Raw genomic sequence first — 11622 nt, forward strand, 5'->3', positions numbered from 1 at the left:
ACAGCGCAAGAGGGGGTTCACTTGGTTACCGTCACGGCATATGCCGGTGTCGCTGTTCGCACGGCATCGGCTGTGCAAATCTGATTTACGTCGCGAGTTGACGTTATTATTTATGCATTTGTTTTCCACTGCCTGAGCTAATTGATGTTTGGCATGAAAGGGTGTGAAAAGTGTCAATTGTTTGACACTCATGAGTTTTTCACATCGTCACATTTAAATGTCGCACAGACTGGGCTACTAGGAGTGACGAGATCCTGTCCCACAAATTGAGTGCTTCTGACATCCAAGGCTCCATGCGGGGGCAGTGACCCATCCCCCACCCATCCCCATACATTTACATTAGGTGCCAAGTTAATAAGGCCCCGTCCACACAAAGCCGATTTCATGGCGAAACCGCAAAGGTCTTGTTTTGGATTCGTGTGGACGCCTGAAACCGACTGAAACCGTAAACCATGACGTCATCGCCCCACCCCGCGGAGTCTCACCATTTATGCGCATGCTCGCCTCTTCTTATTATTTATTTTTCTTCTGGATTTCTGTAGCAGAAGCAGCGCCCCTTATGGGCCTGGAATGTGTACTACAGCGTTTCTACAGTTACCTAGTCACTGTCGCGCTGTTAAACAACAATGGCAGGATACAGGAAACAAGTCACTTTATTGTGGTGTGTATTTGCTTTCCTAGGTTTTCACATGGTTTGATTTGCTTGTGACAATGTGTGTATTCAGCAGCTCAGCTGAAGCAAACCATGTTGCCTTCAGTGTTAAGTGTTAAGAACCGCGGCCTTTTTTACAACGCCCACAAGAGGGCTACAGCGCCACCTGCCTAAAAAAAAAAGAAAAAAAAGATTTGTTCAATTTACTGACCAAGAGTTAAAGATCCGAGTCAGTAAAAAGAGTCGAACTTCCCAACACAGTAGGGGCCCTCCCTCCACCTCACCCACATCAGTCCAAAACGCCTCTCACGACGGCCAATCCCCGCCTCCCAAAGACCTTGCGATAATGTGGGGAAACCCGTCTGATAGGAAGTTTGGTGACTAGTTTGTGATGAGTTTTAGAAACCCGCTTATGATGAAATTTAGTCAATAGTTTGTGTCACTGCTTAAAAATACGCTTGTGATAAAGTTTAGGAACACGCTTGCGATAAAGTTTAGTGAATAGTCTGTGATAAAGTTTAGTGACTAGTTTGTGCTGATGTTTAGAAACCCACTTGTGATAAAGTTTAGAAACCCGCTTGTGATAAAGATTGGAAACACACTTGTGATAACGTTTAGAATCACACCTCTGATTAGGTCAAGAAACACACTTGTGATAATGTTTAGAAACACACTTGTGATAAAGTTGAGTAGAACACTTGTGACAAAGTTTAGAAACACACTTTTGATAAAGTTTAGAAACATGATAATGTTTAGAAACACACTTGTGATTTAGTCAAGAAAGACACACCACCTGCAGAGTTAATGGTTAGGGATTTAGAGTTGTTGTCTGATTTGTCTTAAAGTAGTCTACAAATTAATTTATTTTTCATCTCCTTGTTACTCTTAAGTCGTCCATAGGAGTAGTATCTCAGACCCAAATGACCACAGAAAGATTGAGAATCGAGAAGCCTCAGAGAGATCAGAACAATAGATAATCTACAGAGTTCTTCCCACGGGAGAGAATTCTTTAGATGAGAGATAATAGGGGGAGGGAAGGCATTCATGTTGAAAACATGAAAACCTATTGGGCTTTTGTTTTGCCCAATCACACTTCGAAGTAAACAGACTTACTGGGAACCTCTTCACATCAACTCAGTCAAGCTGCAACAGTGCCCCCCCCCCCCCCCCCCACACACACACGCACCCACACAAACACACAGGTGTCACAAACATGTTTTTTAATTACCTGAAATCCGGGAAATCTGATCGAGTGACTATTTCCCGATTCCCGGGAAAGGTTACGACGGGAAAGAATAGCGTACGTCTATTGTTGTCATAAGGTATCATTTTTGGAGGCGAAACTCTAGCCCCGGGAAGGAAGCGACACACAGGTGAACTCCAGCCACTACGGGAACTCGAGCCACAACGGGAACAATTGATTGATTAAACCCGTTTAGAATCACACCTCTGATTAGGTCAAGAAACACACTTGTGATAATGTTTAGAAACACACTTGTGATAAAGTTGAGTAGAACACTTGTGACAAAGTTTAGAAACACACTTTTGATAAAGTTTAGAAACATGATAATGTTTAGAAACACACTTGTGATTTAGTCAAGAAAGACACACCACCTGCAGAGTTAATGGTTAGGGGTGTAGAGTTGTTGTCTGATTTGTCTTAAAGTAGTCTACAAATTAATTTATTTTTCATCTCCTTGTTACTCTTAAGTGGTCCATAGGAGTAGTATCTCAGACCCAAATGACCACAGAAAGATTGAGAATCGAGAAGCCTCAGAGAGATCAGAACAATAGATAATCTACAGAGTTCTTCCCACGGGAGAGAATTCTTTAGATGAGAGATAATAGGGGGAGGGAAGGCATTCATGTTGAAAACATGAAAACCTATTGGGCTTTTGTTTTGCCCAATCACACTTCGAAGTAAACAGACTTACTGGGAACCTCTTCACATCAACTCAGTCAAGCTGCAACAGTGCCCCCCCCCCCCCCCCCCCCCCCCCCCCCCCCCCCCCCCCCCCCACCCCCCCCCCCCCCCCCCCCCCCCCCCCCCCCCCCCCCCCACCCACGCACCCACACAAACACACAGGTGTCACAAACACGTTTTTTAATTACCTGAAATCCGGGAAATCTGATCGAGTGACTATTTCCCGATTCCCGGGAAAGGTTACGACGGGAAAGAATAGCGTACGTCTATTGTTGTCATAAGGTATCATTTTTGGAGGCGAAACTCTAGCCCCGGGAAGGAAGCGACACATTTCGTTAGTTTTTATAATGGAGTTCAGGAGACAAGTCACAGGCAGTCCGCCTCGCATTTCACAATTACCACTGCAGCGGATGTCACGCAGCAGAATTGATCATTGCAAACTTTATTGATGGACATAAACTGTGTTCTTTTGCGCTAATAATAATACAAATAATATAAAAAATGTCAGTTTAGGATTTGGGACTGCATATTTGAATGATACATTAGGCCCACGTGGGCAAAAAAAAACGAAGAGATAACACGATTTAAACCCTTATACACACGCGCACATGGGCCGGTGGTCGACGCGCATCTTGGGATAAGTGTTTGACTTTTGAGTCCCTGTTCCGGTCCTCTGAGTCTTCACCTCGCTCTGAGCCGGTTTGGCCAGGTCCTACTTGCATGGACGCCCCCCCCCCTCCTCCTCCCGTCCAGAGGGCCTCTGATGTCTCCGCTCATCCAATATTTGTTGAGAAAACGTCCGATCTTCTTGTGGTCGCAGCCTCGGCGTGGTGGTGGGGAGCTCCCTGGGTTGGTCCGGGGGTGGGAGAGGGCTGGACCTGGGTGCGTCCCTGACCGTAGCCTGCAGTAGATCACAGTCCGGCCCCTCCCTGGTCTCACGGCGGACGAATGGTTGGAAGTTGGTCAGCGTTTGGCAGTTGGGGTCTGTCTGTCCATCTGTCTGTCTACCTACCTGTCTGCCTGTCTATCTGTCCGTCTGTCTACCGCCTGTCTGTACGTCTCCCTCTGTCTGTCTGTCCATTCACCTAGTGTCTGGATGTGTCCCCTCTATGCTAAAGCAAGGTACCTCAATCACACACACAATCACACCATCACACACTCACACACACACACACACACACACACACACACACACACACACACACACACACACACACACACACACACACACACACACACACACACCATCACACAGAGACAGACGTGTGTGTGTGACGGACCTCCTGCTGAGGCTTCCGGTGCAGTTTTATTGTTCCAACAGGGAGTGTGTACGGGCTGCACACTGTACACATGTCAAATCAAAACGTGTATGACTCGTTCAATACTTAATAAATACTTCATGAATACTTATACAAAGAACAGAAAAATGATGAGTACAACTCGCAGGAGGGCAAAGACCTTGTGCTTATGATTCAATTTTGTATGTGTCTGTGTGAGCGTGTGTGTGTGTGTGTGTGTGTGTGTGTGTGTGTGTGTGTGTGTGTGTGTGTGTGTGTGTGTGTGTGTGTGTGTGTGTGTGCACCCAGAGAGGGAAACAGGTATCTGGGCATTGAGAAAAGTTCAGAGGACAAACGGGTATTTGCTGTGGAGAGTGAGACAGGTTGAGAGATCAGAGAGGTATGTGGAAAGTGAGACAGGCTAAACTGTCAGACAGGTATGTGGAGAGTGAGACAGGTATGTGGATGGTGAGACAGGCTCAGAGGACAGACGGGTATGTGGAGAGTGAGACAGGTATGTGGAGGGTGAGACAGGCTCAGAGGACAGACGGGTATGTGGAGAGTGAGACGGGTATGTGGAGAGTGAGACAGGCTCAGAGGACAGACCGGTATGTGGATGTTGAGACAGGTACGTGGAGAGTGAGACAGGCTCAGAGGACAGACAGGTTGTGGAGGGTGAGACAGGTATGTGGAGGGTGAGACAGGCTCAGAGGACAGACAGGTATGTGGAGGGTAAGACAGGCTCAAAGGAAAGACGGGTCGTGGAGGGTGACACAGGCTCGGAGGACAGACTGGTCGTGGGGGGTGAGACAGGCTCAGAGGACGGACAGGTCGTGGAGGGTGAGACGGGTATGTGAAGGGTGAGACAGGCTTAGAGGACAGACAGGTCGTGGAGGGTGAGACAGACTCAGAGCAATGGAGGGTGGGACAGGCTCAGAGCCATGGAGTGTGAGACAGGCTCGGAGGACAGAAAGGTTGTGGAGGGTGAGACAGGCTCAGAGGACAGACAGGTCGTGGCAGCTCTTGGAGCGGGCCTTCAGAGCGAGGTGCTGGTTGTTGCGGGCGGCCAGGCCCCCCAGGAAGCGACGCGCCTTCTTCGCCAGGCTGAGGGGGGGGGGCACCGAGCGGGCCTGGCCCCCATCCCCGGGACCCTGGCCCGCCGGGCCCCCGTCGCGGGGGAGGGGCTGCCGTCTCCGCAGGCGGATCTGTCGCACCACGCCCTGGAACAGCTCGCCCACGTGGTGGTGGAGACACGCCGAGGTCTCGATGAACTTACAGTCGAACATGACCGCACACGCACGGCCTTCTGGGGACAAAGACGACGCCGTTAGGCCCGAGAGGCACTGGACGCACGCCAGGAGTTACGGCAGCCGCAGTAAAACTACAAAGTGGCACGTAGACTTTGGCTCAGGTCGCTCCGGTGCAACGGGGCCAAGAGAGGCGGGGCTGGAGGTCAAACCACGGATTCAGGGGAATGCTGCACTGGAGGGGAAACAAAGACCAGGGGTGGAGCAGGCCGCATGTGGCCTGCGGGCCGTAGTTTGCCCACCCCTGCTGTAGAAGGTAGGACCGGTCTAGGTCTCTGTAGAACAGGGCTGGGCATACTACGGCCCGCCCCATAGTTTAATCTGTTTCTTACTTTACTTTATTTTTGTTGCATTAATTATGCTTTATGATAGAGTGACATAGACAGGAAGGTAATCAGCCTAAGATTCTTGTTTGTTAATCCACAATTCAAGATGTCAGCATGAAAGCCGGTTGTCTACTGGCACACTAACTTGTCAAGGCAAGCAAGCCTTTCTCTGAAGTTGTTATGAAGGAATGCATGGTAGAGTAAGCAAGTATTTTATAGCCAGAAAACAAAAGCATATTTGACATGGTTTATCACGCAGAAGAACTGGTTAGAACTCATTGACAAAGACTTGGCCAATGGGTTAAGCAAGAAAGCAGAGTCTTTTAACTTTTACTCGTTAGCCCTGGACGAAAGTACCGATATAAAAGGCTATGGATTTTTGTCTGGGGGATTAATGAAAACTTTTAAAACCCAAGGTCCCACCTTCTACAGAGCCCAAGAGAAGGAGGGCCTACCGTCTACAGAGACCCAGAGAGGTCCTACCTTCTGTAGAGATGTCTCTGGACCGGACCAGGTCTGACTTGTTTCCCACCAGGATGATGGGGATGTCGTCGGCCTGTCGTAATCTACGGAGCCGGATCCGCAGCTCGGAGGCGGACTCAAAACTAGAGCGATCGGTGATGGAGTAGACGATAAGATACGCACTGGCCTTCTTCATCACATCCTCTTCCTCCTGACCAATAACACACTGATGATTAAAGTCAGTCAATATGAAGCTTACCTTACTATAAACCCCTTATCTTATTTTACTATAGAGCCTTACCTTATGGCGCTATAGACCCCTTATCTAATCCTATTATAAACCATTTATTTTACCTCACTATAGACCCTTTATCTTATCTCACTATAGACCCCTCATTTTATCTTACTATAGATTCTAGTCCTTAAGGTTATATTACCAGTTTGTCCGGTTCCCACGTATCCATGACGACCAGTGTTGTCTCTTCTCCGTCGACTGTCAGTGTTCTTTCATAGTGGTCGACTAGGAAAAAGTAACAAGTAGACAAATTAAACATATTGGATGAATTATCATATGTTGCATGCCATTTGAATTCCGACCACAACTAGCATTGCGTTAGCCAGCTAGCGATGTTAGACAGCTAGCGATATGTTACCCAGCTAATGACGTGGTAGCTCACCTAGTGTGGTGTGTGCCAAGCTAGTGGGAACCCCTTAATTGAAACTTTGTTTTGTTTTTATGATGGAATTGCGATTTGTTAGAAAGTGTCCAACAAAGTCCCTAGAACTGCGCTAAACAAATAAAATGTACCATTATTATAGCCTTACTAGTTTTCTGTAAGCTAGCATCTTGTTGACCTTACTAGTGTGAGCAATGCTGGTTTTGGGATTGCCTAGTTAGCAGGGGTGGTTTCCGAGGAGGAAACAGAGGCAACGCCTCTTCTTGATTTAAAAAAAAAAAAAGTGATGAAGAAATCATTAAAAAAATATTTTTCTTTCAAAATTATCTATGTGCAATGTGTGTTTACTACTGAATGAATACATTCAGTAATACTGCCTTTGCAAGGCAGTAGGCTGGCCATAAGGCTGGCCGACTTTACTCTGAGTATGTTATGTCTGGGGCTAGCCACTGAAGGGAGGCAGAGAGGCCAAAACTCACTTTTGCTGCCTTTGAAAATAACAAATCACAATTCAGTTTCAATGTTGTGAGGTAAATCATTCATACCATGTTAAACATAGGAAGGGCGGCCAGCCGGATTTACTCCTTGCAACCAATCACAATCAGATATTTCTTTTTGTAACGTTCTAAGCAAATGAGCCTTCAGCTGCCGCCTTCAGTTACCGCCTTGTGCTGCAACTGACTAGAAGGCTCATTTGCATTACATTTAAGCAGCACGCATCATGAATGAACTTTACTTTATAAAGTTGAACTTTGTCTTGCACGTTTGGTTGAAAGTTTAGAAGCATTGCACTCTGCTGACACACTGTTACGTGTCCAGTGTTTAGTTATGATCCTCTCTAATGCGCCTCCACACGACGCGTCACTCACGCGAGTATGTTTCCTTAAAAGTTGTGTAGGCCTAAGCTTTAGAAAATACATGCATGTGCGGGTGCACTGCGCAAGTTCATGAATGCGAGCGTTCATGTTTGCCTCCCTGGTGAGCTCGGCCAGGAACCGCTACTGCTAGTTAGATTGTGTTAGCCTAGCTATTGTTGAGGTCAGCGAGCTGGAAACTATGCTGATCCATAATGCCGTCCACTGCCGCAGGCCCAGCCAATCCCAGCAGAGTGTGGTTCAATCAATTAATGATGGAGATGAGTTAGCCAAGGTCATGGACAATGTCATGAAAAGACACACAATACAGAAACGGCTCATTAAGGTGCAGGTATGGGTTAGACAGTGAATACAGAGCCTAAACACAAGTATCAAATATGTGTTAACGAGGATTTACTATGTTCTCTCCAAACGCTTTGCGACGTTGTTACCACAATTACCACGATAACCACAAGAAAACATCCCTAGTTACCAGTGGTAACCAATGGTAAAAAGAGTCTCTACCCACCCCCGGGCGACTCCTCCCTATTTGAGACTCCGCCGAATATTCCGGCCAGACTGCTCTTCCCGACGCCATGGTCTCCTAGCAACAGCACGCGATACAGGAAGTCTTTGTAACTGTTTCCTTCGTCACAGAGCCACCGGTCCCAGTGCACTGTGTCTCCCAGTTGATAGGACGACGAGAGGCCCAGGGGGGCGTGGCCTCTCTGGGAGGCGTGGCCTCGTTGGGGGGTGGGGTCAGGGTGAGGGGCGGAGCTTCGCGCTCCAAGGAGGGCGGGGCTGGAGCGGCGTTGAAGGGGCTCCTTCTCCCTCGGTTTGTTTAGGGTCATGTTACTATGGTTACTGCTTCAGCACCAGGACATCCTGTATCCATCCATTTATCCATCCAGGTAGATCAGATCTATATCAGAGATGTAGAGATGAGATGCAGGATAGATTTCAAATTCAAATCTAGATTACAGTAATTCACACACCTAGATTAGAGACGTAAATTACATCTAGATAAGCAATTTTAATTATATCTACATTAGAGAGGTAGATTTTGAGATTTAAATTCTCTCCGGCTAGAGATTTAAAAGAGACACAGTTTTACGAATTGTCAAGCCCCGTATATTTATCAACTGTAAACTCTATAGTTAAAAAAACAGTGCTGATCTATAGTTTTACAAACGGTAAATATGTAGTTTACTGTAAAGATCTATAGTTGAACAAACTGTAAAGATCTTTAGTTTTACAAACTGTAAAGATCTAGTTTAACAAACTGTGAATATCTAGTTTTACGCACTGTAAAAATCTAGTTTACAAACTGTGAAAATCTATAGTTCTACAAACTGTACAAACTGTGAAGATCTTTAGTCGAACAAACTGTAACGATTTATAGTTTTACAAACCGTAAAGATTTAGTTTAAGAAGCTGTAAAGATCTACTTTTAACAAACTGTAAAGATCCATAGTTTAACAAACGGTAAAGACCTATGGTTTAAGAAACATTAAAGATCTACTTTAACATACTGTACAGATCTAGTTGAACAAATTGTTAAGACCTTTCATTTAACGAACTGTTAAGATCTAGTTCTACAATCTGTAAAGATCAAGTTGAACAAACTGTAAAGGCCGAAAGAGAAAATGTAGAGATTCTAGAGAATTGTAAATACTACCCTAGCAAGGAATTTGAACTACTATCGGGTATTAGTATTTAAAATACTTTCCGATACTACAGCGTTCTCCCAACACAAAAAACGCTGAGATGAAATGTAATAACAGAACACCATAATAACGACTAAATGCATCAACATGTTAGGGACAGCTAGAGTTCACTTACCAACATGTGGGGCTTCTCCAGAGAACAGATAGATAGATGGAGTTCACTCTCCACCACATTCATGCATCCTCTCCATCCTACAACCTAGTTGCCCACTGAACCCTGTTTACCAAACAACCACCCCCCCGTCTCTCTCTTTGTCACTCTATTCGTTTCTTTCTCTCCCCCTTCTCTCTTTCTCTCTGTCCTGCTCTCTCATCCCCTTCTCTCTGTCTTTCTCTCTCTTTCACCCTTCTGTCTCTCTCTCTTTCTCTCTCTCTCTCTCTCTCTCTCTCTCTCTCTCTCTCTCTCTCTTTCTCTCTCTCTCCGTCTCCCGCTCTCTTTCTTTCGTTCTCTCTCTCTTTCTCTCCGTCCTGCTCTCTCTCTCCCCCTTCTCTCTGTCCCTCTCTCTCTTTCTCCCTTCTCTCTCTCTCTCTCTCTCTCTCTCTCTCTCTCTCTCTCTCTCTCTCTCTCTCTCCCCCTTTCTCTCCCTCCCCCCTTCTCTCTCTCCCTTCCTCATCTCTCTCTCCCTCTCTCTCTAAAGCCACACATGGCTAGCCAGCGTCCAAACAGACGATGGTGTGAAACCAGATCCTCGTAACCTGTCTGAAAAGTTCCACAACGCCGTTAAAAATTCAAGAGCGGAATCACAGGGATATCTCTCTCCCTCCCTCCCCCCTTTCTATCTCCCCCTCTATGTCTCCTCGTCTCTCTCTCCCTCCCTCCCTCCCTCTCTATCTTCCCCTCTATGTCTCCTCCTCCTCTCTCTTTCAACCTCTTTATCTCCCTCCCTCCCTCTCTCCCTCCCTCCATCCCTCCCTCCCTCCCTCCCTCCTTCTCTCTCTCACTACATCTCTCCTCTCCTTAGTTTCCTCTGCTTTGTCGACTTGGAAACCCAACACAACTACAGGCAGACAGACGGGGTGGAGGCAGACAGACAGACCGCTAGACAGACAGATAGATAGACACGGTGTGATACCGGCAGCAGCCATTGATTAATTGATCTTCGACAGCTAAGTGTGACATCAAATATGACCCACAACTGTCTGTTCCAGATGGTCTGTCTGCCCGACTGCCTGTCTACCTGCAACAGAAGTGACAGACAGTGTTTGTCTTCTTACTGCCTGTAGGTTGTTCACTAGAGACTAGCATATAGCTCCTCTAACGGCCTCTAGGTGGTTTACGGTGGAGACTAGCATGTAGTTCCTCTACGCGGCCTCTAGGTGGTTTAGAGACTAGCATGTAGTTCCTCTAACAACCTTTAGGTGGTTCGCTAGAGACTATTATGTAGTTCCTCTAATGGCCCCTAGCTGGTTCACTAGAGACTAGCATGTAGCTCCTCTAACGGCCTCTAGGTGGTTCACTAGTAGAGACTAGCATGTAGTTCCTCTAGTGGCCTCTAGGTGGTTCACTAGAGACTACTAACATGTAGTTCCAATGGGCGACGGGGACGCTGTCTTCTTTAATAGGTCCATGCGCTGGGTCCATATTGTTTTACGCTAGGCGCCTAGCCTAGCGTAAGACCGCTTACTGGTAGAGACTGACACATAATTTGTTTTGATAAAAACTTTATTGTTCAGGAGGATTGACCCACAGACATGATAAAAAGGAACATAAATCCGAGTTATTTCCATGTTTTTCTCAAACATCAGTAAAAAGTCACAGCATGACACATTTTTTATCAACCGTTGAAATAAATAACATTAACTAGAACATAAATATCTGAAACATATTTCAATTACAGTTGTGCCATAGTTCTTATCGTATATACTTCACATATGAATATACCTTAATACATTCATATATATATATCATATCTATAACGTTTATATCTAGGTATATATCTCATAAATATATTGTTTTGATGTATATATATATCTCACATATATATTATTTCTATCTATAAATATAAATATCTCGGTATAGTTTATATCTAGGTATATATTTCACATCTATGTAGTTTATATCTATGCATATATCCAATCTATAAAAAGTTAAATATTAACTGTGTGTGGGTTTGTGTGGGTGTGGGTGCGTGCGTGCGTGTGTGTGTGTGTGTGTGTGTGTATGTGTCCAGTATGTGAGCTTGTGTGTGTTTAGGAGATTGTGTGTGCATCTCACAGTTTGTGTGTGTGTGTGTGTGTGTGTGTGTGTGTGTGTGTGTGTGTGTGTCTCGGAGTTTGTTTGTGTCTAAGTGTCTCAGTGTGTGTATTTGTGTGTGTGTATTTGTGTGTGTGTGCGTGCGTGCGAGCGTGTGTGTGTGTGTGTGTGTGTGCGTGCGAGCGTGTGTGTGTGTGTGTGTGTGTGTGTGTGTGTGTGTGT

The 11622-nt window shown here is 45.9% G+C and overlaps 2 protein-coding genes across 2 annotated transcripts in view; both read right to left on the minus strand.

Moving 5' to 3' along the window:
* Positions 1–4848: 4848 nt before the first annotated feature.
* LOC130402575 (GTP-binding protein REM 1-like) lies at positions 4849–8330 on the minus strand. The gene is made up of 4 exons (XM_056606796.1): positions 8009–8330; positions 6386–6468; positions 5970–6159; positions 4849–5159 (listed from the first exon to the last, which is right to left on the minus strand). Exons 1-4 carry the CDS (start codon positions 8328–8330, stop codon positions 4849–4851), a joined length of 906 nt encoding a protein of 301 aa, XP_056462771.1.
* Positions 8331–11380: 3050 nt separating this feature from the next.
* Positions 11381–11622, minus strand: part of pnp4a (purine nucleoside phosphorylase 4a) — a 5635-nt gene continuing 5393 nt past the window's right edge. The window contains exon 7 of the mRNA XM_056606169.1: positions 11381–11622. This exon is cut by the window's right edge and continues 151 nt beyond it. The gene's annotated coding sequence lies outside the window, so the exon portion shown is untranslated.

The sequence above is a fragment of the Gadus chalcogrammus genome, chromosome 13 (assembly GCF_026213295.1).
Source record: "Gadus chalcogrammus isolate NIFS_2021 chromosome 13, NIFS_Gcha_1.0, whole genome shotgun sequence".
Classification (NCBI taxonomy): Eukaryota; Metazoa; Chordata; class Actinopteri; order Gadiformes; family Gadidae; genus Gadus; species Gadus chalcogrammus.